At 38.3% G+C, this 14917-nt stretch overlaps 1 protein-coding gene across 1 annotated transcript in view; it reads left to right on the top strand.

The window, feature by feature from the left end:
* Positions 1-12514: 12514 nt before the first annotated feature.
* The window catches only part of LOC104275222 (death-inducer obliterator 1-like), a gene marked incomplete at its 3' end in the record, with an annotated part of 23535 nt that continues 21132 nt past the window's right edge, over positions 12515-14917 (top strand). The window contains exons 1-3 of the mRNA XM_009871118.1: positions 12515-12611; positions 14240-14344; positions 14672-14912. Coding sequence (XP_009869420.1) covers positions 12515-12611; positions 14240-14344; positions 14672-14912 — 443 coding nt within the window. The remainder of the gene's footprint in view (positions 12612-14239; positions 14345-14671; positions 14913-14917) is intronic.

The following is a 14917-nucleotide window of genomic DNA, read 5'->3' on the forward strand; positions in this document are numbered from 1 at the left end:
CCCTGGCACTAAGTCTTCCCCATCCCTTGCAGCAGTGTACTTAAATACTGTCTCTTGGAGGTGCCGGGAGTTTAGAGCTGCTCATTTGGCTTGCAAAAGCCATTCTTTGATGGTGCCCAAATTTTTTTCATACGGTTAAGTAGTTTTCAGTTCATACCTCCAAGTGATAGTTATATTTTAGTAATGAGTTAAGAAAATCCTACTGGTTTAGCTTGTAATTTTTAATTTGCAAAGAACATTACAATCTTTTTAATGTGTTCCAAAATGTAGTGTTACAAGAATTCAAAACCACGTACCATGCAGTTTTTCTTCCATGTGCTTTCATGTTTTCTTTCTAGGAACTTCAGGGAGACAAAAAATGATGTTTCTTTTTATTTAACTCAGAAGGATGTATATAACATTCCTAATTTCCCTATCTTGTTTGGTTTTGGTTGTTGGTTTTTTTTTCTGGATAGTCTATTTGAGATTTTTTTTTTTCAGAAATGTCTTTTGAGTATCTAATTGTCACAGCCTTGTTTAGGTAAATTCTTTGGCAGCTGATATCCAGCTACATTTTCCTTTATGAGAATCGTCATTGCTGTTTTGTCTTTCTATTTTACACAGTTTTCTTTTCAAAGTGGCACTCTGAGTTTAGCTTCAACTGTCTTGTTGCTACTTATACAAACAAAATTTACTGGCTATTCAGGCAGTTTAATTGCTGGTCAATGAAAAATGATGATGGGTAGTTACTGTACAAGTGTAGCATATACTGTGTTAATGGTAATAGTTATTTTGGGTTGTGCTCCACTTTTATGTATGCCAGCTGCTCGTTACCGTTCTTTGACTTATGGAACTTCTTATAGAATAAATATAGAAGTATGCTCAAAATAGCTGCTCAGTTAGGCCTTATTTTTTTCCCCTTGATGATTCCAGAAACATATTGCATATAGAGGGTTTTTTAATGCATTTTGGTGAAAGGATAAGGGCTGCTGTTAGCCTTCAGCCTACTTTGAGACCACATGACTCCAGTGATTTCTAAATCGAGTAATTGTTGATTTAAAGACTATCATTTAAATAATTTTTTTGCAAAGTTTCTGTGTTCTTTGGGTGTGTTTTTGAGGGGTATTTTAGTTGATTCCTACTGATATGCAAATGAAGTCTTTGCTCTGCCTCAAAATATTTGTAGGTTTTAAAACAATTAAAATATAAAATCCATATAACTCAGTGCTTCAGAGAATGCTGAGAGATGTCTTTCGAATTAAAAAAACCCACACACACTCTCCCCCACAAAAAAAAAACCACACCAAACCCTGAAATTCACAAAAGCAATGCTAATAGAATTGTATGAGTCCAGAATAGTAAATAAAATGAAATCAATATTTTTCAATGCCTAGTGGACTGAGCAAAAGGCATATTTTGTTCTACTTAATCTTGATCCACTACTAAGATTTTCTGGCAGTAGATTTTATTATTTATTTCTGGTTTAAGATAGTAATTGCCTTCACAGTTGTAACTTAGAACTGTGGGATTTTAATTCTGTGCAGTCTGAAACTTCACCTAGAAGTGGGGAGAGGAAGAACGAGAATTATAGGCTGAGAGTTTATAAAATTTAGCTGATAAAAATAGAGGAAGGGACAGCACTCAACAAGAGTAAGATGAGATGGTTTTTGGCTGCCAGAAGTGGAAGTGTCTGTCTGCAGTAGTTTAGTGCTCTGGTGCACATTTCTACCTACTACCTCTTGTAGTGCTGCAAGTAGTAGGACAGTGCTAGGAGATTCAAGGAGAAATTTTAATATAATTAAGATTTATCTCGTTTACTTAAGAACTGGTTGAGTTTTTTATGTACTGTCAGGCCCGTCTCCTTACTAGGAGAATCTTGTGCTACTATTAAGTTTTTACCTAATACAGCTTCTAAAATAAGTGAATTCTTCAGTTATTAATGATGGTAGTCTCAAGAGCATTGATAGACTTTGAGGTTAAAAAAACTCCCTACATTTCCAGTTAGAGAGCTAAGACCCAAGGATGAAATGTGCATTATGTGTATTCTTACAGTAAACCCTAATCAGAATTGGGAACTGTTCACTGCACTTTTAACAGCCTGATGAGTGTACTGTAATTACTGTGTTTCACTAAAATCTGCCGGAGAAATTCAGTTCAGTTTTACTTTCTTTAATTAAGCCTTTTTGATGGAATAACAATAAAAATGGTAACTGGTTCCAGATGTTATATCAGCTCGCGTTTTAGAAATGAAATAAGGGGGGAAAGTGTAAAAACATTGGATTTTTTTCTTCAACAGCTGTGCTGATAGGCTGAAAAATTCGAATCCTGCAGTTGAGTCCATTTCTGTATAGAGTTCGACTGACAACAATAACTCGACATACTAGAGAATACAGATACTTTAATTATAGTGCAAAGCTAACACGTTTTTACAGGTGATAGCTTAGGGTGTGTAACTAGTTTATGTACCATCATAATGTCAACTTGACAAAAGGCCGTGCAGCTTTACTAGTTAGTGTAAAACTGTTTGTGAAGAGGGATTTTTAAGTACAGTGCAAGTATTCAGGCTTGTATGTGTAACAACAAGTGAGCTGTGCAATATTGAAGAGTTAAACTGCAGGGTTCTTGTACTTAGCCTGCGTATCTCGCTGTTGGGTTAACAGCTGAGTTTTCCTGACAGTCAGGGTAGCTCATTCCCTTGAGACTTCAGCGGAGGAATGCCAGATTGCATAATCACCTGTGCAGTTTCTGAAAATGAATTTTCAGTGCTGCTGAAGAGGTGCAGTTCAGTAGCAAAGTTGAGCGTTAGGCAAATTAGTACGTATTTGTAAAATATTTTTATTCAGTGTGGTGGATTGTATATAATACTCTATAAGAATCAAAGCTTGTAATTGATTTTTCTCTTGCCTGAACTTTGGACCATAACTTGTAAAATTGGCTTGTGCTGAGGCCTATATAGAAGGTTTTTTTGTGCAGAGATGACTGTATTTGGTTTTCTAATCTAAGATTTGACAGCTGAAAAAGCAGAAAGCAGAACTATCTACACTGTGATTCTGCTCACAAGCTTGTCTTAATGAGCAAAATCTATTTACTGTCTCATTTTTGCTCACTCATACTGTCCAAACCCTGAGAGCAGAAGTAAACCTGACCGAAAAATCCAATTTTATTTTGTTGTCTTTGGGTAAATTTTCATTGTGTGTTAGGGCAGATACGGGGTTATCTTACTCAAAAGGATGTGAATAAAGGCTTCAGAAGGTATTACGGGAGTAGTAAAAAGCCAAGTGTCAGTCTATTAATAAGCCAGTAGAGTGTATCTGCCTTGTCTTTTAAGCACCCGTGAGGCTCTGAACTAGAAAATATCAATGACGTGTATGTAATATTTTTCTCTTAAGATTAGTTAATGTTCCTTAAAATGCAGAAAACACTAAAATGCAGAGAACACTGAACTGAATACGAATTTTGTTTATTGCTGTTCTGGTTTGAGAGCACCAGTTATGGTCCTTCGGGTTGGAGCACATGCCTAGTGTAAGTGCCTTACGTTACGGTTTGACCTTTACTAAAGTTCCATGAGTACAGTTGTCAGTTACGGTTCTTTCCCCAGCTACCAGCAGACAGAGCTGTGCTGGCAAAAGCTCTAACATGTGCACAAATATCTTAGAATCTGTTTGCTAATATCACTTCTTTCATGCAAGGAATCTGAGTGAATTTTCGAAGCCTTGCTTCCTACTGAGATACACTCCTTCCCTGCTTGGAAGGGCCTGTACTAGTGTGTTGACAGAGCTTGCTTGTTGTGCAGCCACGCTGATAAAACTCCAGGATGGTGCCCCACCCTGCCAACAGACCGACTCCTACAGGTAAAAGTACAGTTTTGCAGGTGTAGTTACACCCACCTGAGGCTCTGTTGGTCACATTCCTGACTGATGCGATGGTGACAGTGAACGTCCGTAGTATAGATATCATAGTAGTTATGTCTCTCATTTAATAAAATTTTTGTGTTTGCCTGATTTCTGGTGGATCTGCTGCTAATGGGCCTTGAATGTTTCTATCAGAAATCACTGTTCAGCTGCAGGAACTTCACTCAGGCTCAAAGAAGGAGTTTTTACTACTTATCCAGAGTAAGGTACACTTGTAATGGTGCTGTTCTCCTTCTGATACACTACCTACTGAGTGGTCCATCCCTTCTATCTTTTTTCTTCTGACTGTTCACATCCTCTGTGATGCCGTCTGAAATAAGAACTTCTAAAAAATGTTTTGCATGGGAAGATGAATTTCTAGTCTGAAAGAGAGAAAAATAAACTTCAGTGCGTGTGTATTTTGTTTTAGATGAACCAGGGAGCTACTTAATTTTTTGCTGGGAGTAGTTACACCGGACTGTGGAGTCACTCATTGTCTTTTCTGTCAAACTACGACTGTTCACTAGTGTGGGGTGTGTGTGTGCTAATCTGGTCTTGTGCATACACGTTACATTCAGCACTTCCAGGAGGTCCCACATTCACTGCCCATGTGTGAGTTTGCTGCCTCTGTGTGTGCAGTTTTCCGTCCTGTGAGGCAGTGGCCTTCTTATGAGCCTTACGTAAGGTAAGTGGGTAGCCTGACAAAGCGTGGAAAGGATGGTGGTGTCTGTAGTAGTTTCACACATACACTCGAGATGGTTTGTAATAATAATTAAAGACATTTTGGTTTGGAAATGTAAATTCCTTTATTACCGCAAGTACAGAAATCAAGTGAATGTATTTATTGTTTTTAAGGGAAGCCTTTTGACTTTTTTGGAATGAATCAGTTTGCTTAATTATTTTAAAATGAATGAGCTGTCAAGCTGGTTTGCTATGAAACTTACTGTTAATTTAGAATATTTCTTCATTATTTTAGTCAAAAAAAAATCTTGTGAAATTTATAAATGTATTGAGTCTCATTTTTCATGAGAGAAAAATCTGGAAGAAAATTAAATGTTTTTTCCTTGGATCTTTGGGGGAAAAAAAAGTAGTTTACATTTTAAAGCTCCTTAGCTGATTGGCACCAGCACTGTGTGTTGGTAATAAGTACTTAGTGTCATGTAAATGTCTACTTAATGGCTCTCCTGTATGGAGGCAGGACAAGTGCTTTGGCATTTGAAGTACTTCCTCAATACCAAACAAAGCAAAACACTGCCTTCAAAGTCAGAAGATTTGCAAACAACAAAACTTCATTGCGGTGTCTGCCTGAGTGAATGCCCGGGGTTGCCCAGTGATGGGAAGGTGGTGGGGATGGACTCCACTGAATTATTTGTGATACCTCAAGTCTTACAGTACCTGAAAAGGTTTCTTGAAAATATCTCAGTGAGATTGAGGAAGGGGGTCTCAACAGAGGTGCAGGAGCCTCTGAAATATTTTCCTTGGGAGAACTGGTCACATCAGCGTGCTGAAGTGTCCCTGGGGAGCTTGTCCCTCCCACTGCAGACGGTTAGTTGGGGTGTGGGTGCCATCACGTACTTTGTTTCCACCATCTTCAAAGGGTGCAGATTCCCTGTCCTCGGGTGGTACCAGTTCTGTCCTGGGGCAGCCTGATCTCCAATGCCAGTCAAGTCGCTTCTTTTTCCATGACTTTTGGTGGGAATTTACCTGAGGTATTACTACCCACACTGAAAAATGAGGCTTTCCAAGTGCTGGAATGTGCTTTTGTAAAGGGAGCTGGGGAGGTGTGGGAAGAAGCAGCAGATTGAGTGGAAGGTTGTGAGGTGAGGCTGCCCTGTGGAGGTCAGCGGTGCCATCGCTGACAAATCAGTATCATACTGTTAGGGACGTTTGTGGTGAAATAGTGTTCTGATGCTAAAAGCTACCTTAATGCTAGATCTTGGTGAAATTCTGTCCCAATTTGGCTGTATAGCACTGTTCATATTTGCCTTGAATTACCTCTGCTTCATGCAGTGTTTAAGAAGAGGGCGCGTTTCTTAAATTTGGATGGGATATTTCTGATGAGCACGGCTGTGTGAATTATGTACTACTGAATCTACATAATGCAAATTGAAAAGCCTCTCAATGTGTTAATTTTTTAAATGGGAATCATGTACTCACTCTAGAATAGGAAGGAATTGACTGCCACTTAAGTTGTTCATATTGCCTGGGGGTGGTAGGTTTGTTTATAATCTTGGAATTAATTTAGTGCGTTTAACGATAGCCAGGAAAGCAATTAGAGAGGTTACAGTTTTTGTAGCATTATTTCTCCTAGTTTTTATTATACTAGGTCTTACTGAAAGTAAGTATTGAATTACTTGATTTTATGAAAATTTTAACATGATCTCTGAATTGTAAACTACTTCTGGCATAAAATGTTTGTATTTACCAGGCCCGTCTGGACTTTAGACCTTGAACAGCAGCTCATCTGTAGCAGTCGAGTAGTGAGATAGTAACTTATTTGGGGTACATGGGAGGAGTTCAGGAACACAACAATTTTCCCTGTATCCAGACTTGAGGCTTACAACTGCTGCCTCTCTTATTCTCATTGCTTCTCCCTTGTCACAGTGTTCCCATTTCACAACATTTTGAAAGGTGTTTTCCTTCTTTCAGAAGGAAGATACTTAAATCTGTAAGCAGTGCAATAGATTTTGTGTGAAAATAAAAGACCATATACTAGTCCTACTCGGTCATCTCATTTTCTGCTGCTTCTCATGCAAGTTATCTGCCTGTACGTCGCTTTCTCCAGTGCTAGTGCAGAACCCGTTTCCCGCTGTCTGAGTGGAACTGCTCATTTCTGCACAGAGTAGGTTTTGCCCTGCTGGCTTCCTTTGCGCTGCTTTTGTAAATTTTGTTGATGCGAGGGATTATTCTGCTGCTGCTTAGGAGAAAGAGTGCAGGTTTCCCAGAAGTCATCTGTGACAAATGCAGCTGTAAAGCAAATTTCAGTGGCATCAGTCTTAAGAGTGGGAGCAATGTCAGCTACGCCATACCAACGTTTATGTTATTTGCATTAGAAATTATGTATGTATGTGAGTTCTCAGTATTTTTTTTCTTGTGTGATATTAATATATTTGTTTATTAAAAATGTTTTAACACTTGAAGGAGACGTAGTCCAAGCCCAGTGCCTCTTTCACAGGGAATAAAGTTAGCAAACAGCGTCAACTGTGACTGGCATCACTGTCACATCATTCTGGAAAGGACGCTTTCTGTCCTGTTTGTAGTATTGTGCAGTTTACATTTAAGAAACCTATCCTGGATATTTTGCTTCTAGCCAAATACCTTCATGTCAAGCCTTCTAATTCTGAAGAAACTCACAGAAAAATTATAATTAAAGGCCAATTACATTCTAATTGAAACCATTATGTTAAGTATTGGCATGGTCTGGATTTGTGTCAGGACACGGAGATGAAACTGGTCACAAGGAATGATACCTGCTTTTAACAGTTAGAAGGCATAAGGTTTATGGTTTGAATTAATTTATAGATGCAAACAGTCTTCTCCCTAACCCTGGTTTTCAGAAAGTTACTGGATATTATATTGTGATTGTTTGAGATTTCTGTCCTGTCGTGGGACCTTGGGCATTGAATTTCCATAATGTGTCCAAAACATTAGCTGGCGCTCCATTAAGTTTGTGTGAGTTTTGGGGTGTTTTTGTTTGTTTCTCTTTAACAGTAGATGTTTGTTAGGTAACAGGTCACACTGAAACAACTCCTGCAGGTACTGGGATCTATCACAAGTCTGAAATACGAGGTTACCCTTGCTTGCTTATATAGGGTTGAGTATGTGTGAGGTCTTTGGTACATCCTTCTGCAGAGTTCGTGGGGTGAGTAGGAAGTAAGAACCAACAGGTGCCAGATATTAAGCATTTGGACTAAATTACTCATACAAGGTGCATGTGTAACCTCTAAATAATGAGATACCAAAATTGTGCAGATTACAGCACATGGGCTGTGTATGGAAGAGTCTGACATCCAACAACGTCGAATAAGGTGCAGCCTGTTGTTGTCTAGCGGTTGACAATGAGGATTAAAATTAATGAGATCACTAGTCTTTCAGATAGATTCCTCAAAAAAGTAAGATTTGGAGGTTTTATCTGAATGAGAAGGATAATGTATTTACAGAAATGTGGAGTGAAATTACAAGCTTTCTTTTTTAGTTGTTTAATGAAGGCATGTTGGAGGAAAGATTTTTAATATCTATCGCATGTTTGTGAGCAAGTGGTTTTGCAGTAGCAGGATTTGGAATTAGGGAATAATTTTGTGTCTCTTGTTAAACTGACTGCTAATACTGCTCTGAAATTCCAAGCGGTGCGTACCGAAAGCCACGCAGGCGTGCAGTCGTTAGAGGATCCACAGGGATGCTGAATCCCCGAGGCGATGGTTTCTATAGTCTTAAACATTGAGCAGCCCCGTGGGTTTGTCACTGGGTTTGCTACTGCTTAGGAATGGTTGGCCAAATGAAATTAAAAGCTTGTAACAGTTTTGTGATTTATTATTTTTTTAGGATAGGATACCTCTGTGCATGTGTTCCTTCTGGAATTTAGGTCCAGATAGGATTCGAGTACCTGACTTGTTTGGGGAAAGCTGAAAGATTTTACCTGCAAACTAATGAGAGAGGAAACCCTTAAGTAAATGCTTTCTTGACTGATTATTCTTTCTCAAGATACTGGGCATCAGCTTTTTGCTTCACTTTTAGATAAGTGACTGTTCTGTTGCACTGGAATGCACGTGTTACTACAGGTTGCAAGCTTAAAGGAGTCTTGACTGGGGGGACAGTTAATGAACGTCCTGCCTGGACGCTGGTGTGCATGTGTTGAGTGAGATGGGCACCAGCTCAGCCTGCTTGTCAGGAGTTCTTGTTCTCCATCCATGTTCTTGCACATCTTTACACTAGTTTTGATGCTTTGTTTTTTTGTTGTTTTTTTTTTTTTTTAAATCCTTTTGGATGACTCTTTGGAGGGTTAATTTTCTGCTGAATTCATGAGCTGAGTGTTTACTAAGGAGTGTTTACTGTTTCTATGGCAGCGGTACCCGAGTGGATGCGGCACAGACCGTGTAACTGGGCACAGGAGAAGGGAGCAGGACAGTAGCAGCCCAAATAGTGTGAGGGTTGTACGTTGTTCTTTGTAGCACATAGATGTGGATGTAGTCAGCACTCTGAATCCTTTGTATACTGAGGACCTGCTGGGTATGTTAGGTGACCATTTAAATCAACCTCAAGTTTGTATTGGCAAAAATTAATTCATCCATGAAGGGAGAGAAGATTTTTCCTGGAAGAAACTCTTGGTGGGTGTTTCAAACTTGATTTATAGTTGATTTCAAAAGCTTACACATTTTCACAGTGGAGATTGCTCACCACAGAATTTGTTAACTTAGGCAAACTCAGAGGAATTTTAACAACAGCAACAATATATATGTTTATTATTAATATTATTTTGCCTGTCTGACCCATCATTTATAGAGATTTTTGCCTCAATATTTTCAGAATTACATAATATCCTTTCTGAAGGAGATGTGGCAGAAATGCACAGTGATGATGATGGTGGGAATTGTCTGTTAGAACTAGAGTAATTTTCAGTTTCCAGTGAGAACTTCCAATTTCAGAAATTTGATTAGTGTACTTTATTAGGAGGAATAAGATTAAATTGATCGTGGATGTTCAGTTCCTTTAAAACAAGATAAACAGTTTGCTGCTTCAGCTCACGTTTCTGTCAGTATCTCAACTACAATTTAATACCTAACTTGAGAACAAATAGCACAAAATGAACAAAAAATCCTACTGAGTTGGGAAGAGAAACAAGACTTCCAAAGCTGCCTTATGTTCTAGTAATTTTTTTTGCACACAGATAGTAGAATGTTTGCTTAGAAGTGCCAACAGGCTTCCTGTGTTTAAAAGTACAATTGTGAATTAAGGCTTTGTGCTTTTGTGTTTTGATTTTTCAGCTTCTTTTAGACATTTAAGTTTCATGTGTATTAAGATGCACTTCTCCAACAGCAGGTTCATGTAACCTACTTCCCATGAAACATAGCTTGAACCAAATGGGGAGAGGAAAAAATGTTGATATTAAATAATAATGAGAAATAACCAAGCAAATGTAGGGGGTTTGTAATTTTAATGTAAATGTACTGACTTTTTATTCCTCTCAAATTTGAAATTATTTTAGAATTGCAGTTCTGTTCAAGTTTTTGTTCTCTGGGTAATACTGGTAATAATAATGAGATAACATCTGCTAATGCAAAGAGAAGCATGATCCTTGCATGGAATCTCTTAGTTTGCAATTATTATTTGTGTTAAAAGCGCTATTTTGAGTTAAATCGGGTGTAGAGTGTGCACTGTGCAGCCTTGCCACTGGGTGGGGTATGACTAACGTTGTAAACTGTGTCAGGTTCAAGGAGGCAGAGGGTCTCCAGAGAAGGGAGGATGCCGGTTCTGGTTTTGGAACGCTTTAGCAGTGTCGGCTCTGGGGATCAAACAGAATTGCCCAGCCTGTTGCCCCCAGAGCCGTGGCTGCACAGACACGTAACTGCACTCTGAAGGCAGCCCTTTAGACGGTGCTTGCTTTGGTGTGTTACTGGATAAATTATTCAAACAGGATGCACTTTGTACATGTTCTAGAGGTATAGTTTGTTTCATGGTTTAATATTAGAGTTGAACAAGAAGTGATTAGCTGACTCTCCCTCTTCCTTTAGGCATCTCGCTTAAAAATTGCCTGATGTGTGATCAGTTGGAGATTCTGAACAGGGAGATTGAAAGGTTATTGCAGAGCAAGAGCGCAGAAGAAGACACTTTAAACTCAGACTGTCTTCAGCCATCAGTGACTGACTCCCTGGATAAAATCACTGATTCAGACAATGGAGCAAAATACATATTAGAGCAGGTATTCAGTGACTTGAGATATAGCACCAGGGTCTTTACAATTAGTTTTTTCTGTTGTCTTTTTTGGTTTATTTTTTCCCCTTCTCTTTTTTGAGTAGGAATAGTTGAGTGAGGAAAAGAATATAGATAATGTATGTAATCCCCTGTAGGGACAGTGCAGGGGAAGGAAATACTGAGGTGGATCTAGCTATACTCATGGGTTTTTTTCCTTGATTCTACTTTGCCACAGTCATGCAAATTTTGAGATCTACTGGTCATGAAATAAAGTGATCCACTGAAGAAAACCAGATTTGGGGGGTTGTCTTTTCCCCACTACTTATTTTTGGGACAGTGTCATGACTTTGGGGAACACCTGGAGACGATCACTGTTTAGCAAGTAACAAGGGCTTAGAAGAACCAAAGATGGTTTAAGAGTTGGGGGCCTGAGAGGGGAGGAAAAAAAAAAGAGAAAAGAAAATTACATTCTTTAAGAAGAAAAGTCAGACTTCTGTATTGGCATGTCTATGAAGGATTATCTAATCTGTTCTTAAATTTTTATGTCTCTCATCTGGAATGTTAACAGTCAGTTTTTACTCCTTTTGAAGAATTATTAAATGTTTTGGTTATTTCCTACACCTGTTACAGCAGTTCCTGTGTCACTAATTGCAGGTTGCTGACACATGGGCTCTGTGTCCCAGTTCTGTTCTTTTGTCGTCACTACTTGTTTTATACGCCAGTTCAAAAGTGACTTTTCCTGTGCTGTCCATCTGATCCTCGTTTTCCTCCCAAATTATATTTCAGTGTTCTTGTAGTTTGGTAGACTATGTCAGGCATTTCCTACTGATTTTCAGGCTCAGAAGCAAGCATTAGTCTTGATGTTCCATTGCCATTCTGCATGTGAATTGGGATCCCTGAACTAAACATTGGTTTTGTTCAGATGCTTTACATGAATGCCTTGTGATTATTTTTTTATATGTTTTCCAAAAGTTAATTTATGTTGTTATTGATATGACCTGTTATCCTTGAAAAAAAGCTTCTGAACTTTTCCATTTTGCAAACCTTATTAGTGAAAGGGACAGTGATAAGGAATATTCCTTAATTCTGAAGCTCAACTATAAATTTTTTTTATCCCACCTTGTAAAACCACTTAGTATCTGCTTGGATATAAATTCTTAAAGCTGCAGGTGTTCTTCTGTGGTGAAACTTAGTATGAACTGGTAAATCTTTCCTACTGTAACCTTAGGCATGCTGACAGGAATTAAAATCATTTCTGCATTTTCCTTGCACAATATACCCAGATTAAATTTTGCTCTTGGAATACTTTTAAGTACTGTAAATGGAATATATGTGTTGATTGGAATTTATTACTGTTTTGTCAGTCTTAATGGAATCTAAAGGAATTAATGAGATTACAGTCATACGTTGTATTTATTTCAAAGCTCTCAACTGTTGGTAAGTGGTGGAGGTGATATTGCTTTATTTCAACTTTTCTTTCCAGTTTCCATGTCTTTCTGAAAGTAGAAAACTGTCAAGAAGGCAAAGTAACAGAATTTGCTTTGTAATGTAACAGAGGCAAAATAAAATAGTAAAATGAGCTCATAAATGTATTGGTATCTTACTTTGTCTCTTTTTTTTCTTTTTTCCAGGAGCCAGCAGGAGAAGGAGGCTTGATAGTGTTTGGTCCTGCTGACAACTCCGAGACAGAGCCTGGCACTTGGGAATCAGGAGGTTCGGCATGTGCCGGAAGGATAATGCTGAATGACTCTGATCCTTTGCTGCCCTCCTCTGGCTCTGCTTTTCATTCAGCTCTGCGGGGAGCAGCTGTTGTAACCTCTAATGCTGTGTCAGGTAAAGCATAGAGAGGACATTGAAGAGACTTCTTATTTCCTTACCTTTTATCTGGAGTTTAAATCTCAGACTTTGGATTACCTCTGCTTGTAGCTTTTAACATTTCTTCATCTTCCAAGGTAAACAAAGATGTTAACTACAACTGTTTTGACTTGTTCCCTTACTTCCATTGCGGCCTTCTTCTGGTGTGAATATTATTTTAGTGTTGTTTAGTGTTTACAGTTAGTGGGGTTTTTTATGGAGGAACTCTAATGGAATTTCATACCAAATTGAAGCAGTTTTCAGCTTTTTACCTGTGTACTACCTAGTAAAACTCACTTTCTTCTGTCTATAATGTTAAAAACAATCTCTATTTAGATGTTCGGGAGTGTGCTGCTTTTACAGCAACATTTTTAATATCTCACTGAAATGAGCCTTAAGTTACAACTCAAGAGTGGGTTTGTTGGTTGTTTTTTTTTAACATATCTGCATGGGATATTTGGATTTCCATAGCATTGACAGTTATGTATCTGTTGTACGATTGTTAAATGTAAATCTAGAAGGCAAAGGAGTTGCCCTACAGAGCGATTGTGTTTGATGAGGCACAGCAGGACTGCAACTGATGCAGTATATTGAATAAGGTGGCATCACCAGCTTACAGTGCAACATTGGGAAAAGCTTTCAGTAAAGATGCCTCTGAAAACTTGTAATATGTGAAGCTGATAGAAATATCTTTGGTCCTTTCAGCAAGCACCATTATTTAGGAATTCTGTTAATGCTCCCTTTCAGCTTACCCGTGCAGTTCTTGAGCCAGGAATACACATATAACAACTCCAGAAACATCCTTGGAGCAGAGCTGAGGGGGGGGATGTTTTGTGGTGGCGTTTTTAAAATGCTGTTTCTTTTTACCCAGTTCTCGAGGTGTGCTTACTAGCTCCACATGAGCAATGTGACTGCAGTGACTGCCAAACACCGCTTCTGCATTCATTTAAGAGAGCATTTACATGGCGTGCAACTCCTTTAAAACTTTGCACCATGTTGTATTGCTACATTTAATAGTTGTTCAAACCAGGTTAGGTTATTCCTGAATTTTGAAAATACAGTCTCAGATTTTATATTATTTCTCTAATTTGCTTCTGTTTTCTCAAATAAGAAAGTGTCCTAGTATGCTGGAAGAAACTTCAGAAAGGAGGATCCTGGTTGCCAGCACAGATATTTTTATTTTATTTTTTTTTTTCATGTGGCTCCATCTCTGATAGTTGGAAATTTTGGTGAATTTTTTTGTTGTTGTTGTTCTGAGGCGTGCTTGGTTCCTGTGTCCATGTAAGGAATGGAACTGCTGTAGGTTTTTCCCCAGAGAAACCCCAGAGAATAGGTTCATAGTATGAAAGGACTTTTTTGAGAAATATCAGAAATTCTAAGGGTCTCTAAATAAAATATGTTGCTATATATCTAAACCCATGTATTTAACTTAGGACTTTGAGGAATTTCAGTCAACTTCTTGTTTATATTCAGTGACTGTTAGTGGCTTGAAATTCCAGTTAAGTATTTGTTACAATAACGTAATGAGATTACATCAGAATATGTAGTAATTTCTTAGACCATGAGTATTTTTGAAAATGAGCTCTGAACGTTATGTTTCTCTTCAGCGTTTCAAGGTGGGGACAGTGGTCTCTGTACTATGGAACAAGCTGTAAGTTCACAGCCAGTAGAATCTGAAGCTAATACTGACAACATGGAAAATAGTTCTCCTGGTAAGATTTCTTCCTTTTAAATGAGCAGAAAATACGGGAGGTTTTTTTGTCTGTTGTATATATGTATGTGTGTGTATATATGTGTATTTCTAAGTAACAGACAAGTTTGTAACAGCTGGATTGTGTTGGCAGAGTGTTTAATAATGTTCTTTAATTGCTGCTGCTATAGTATTGCATTTACAAGGAAGCATTTTATCTGTTTTCAGACTCATAAAATGAGGTAGAGATATAGATATGCTAGCACAAAGAAAATAATAATATTTTGAAAAAAAATTAAGAGAAAATCTTCCTTCAACACCTGTTTAATAAGTATTCCCTTGGTTTTAGCATCAGTTTTAGATGAGAAGGGTGAGCACAGCAATGAGGAGGAACAAAAAAATATTAAGCCTACAAGTAAAGAATTCAGGAAAACCTGGGGTTTCCGAAGGACTACGATTGCGAAGCGAGAAAATGCAGTAGATGCTGACGTGGATTCTAATGAACAACAGCCACAACAGCAGCAACAAAGCTTAAACCTCAGGCGTAGCGGGCGGCAACCAAAGCGAACGGAAAGAGGGGAAGAATTTCTTACCC

This window comes from Apaloderma vittatum, unplaced genomic scaffold (genome assembly GCF_000703405.1).
Source record: "Apaloderma vittatum isolate BGI_N311 unplaced genomic scaffold, ASM70340v1 scaffold38276, whole genome shotgun sequence".
In the NCBI taxonomy this organism is placed as follows: domain Eukaryota; kingdom Metazoa; phylum Chordata; class Aves; order Trogoniformes; family Trogonidae; genus Apaloderma; species Apaloderma vittatum.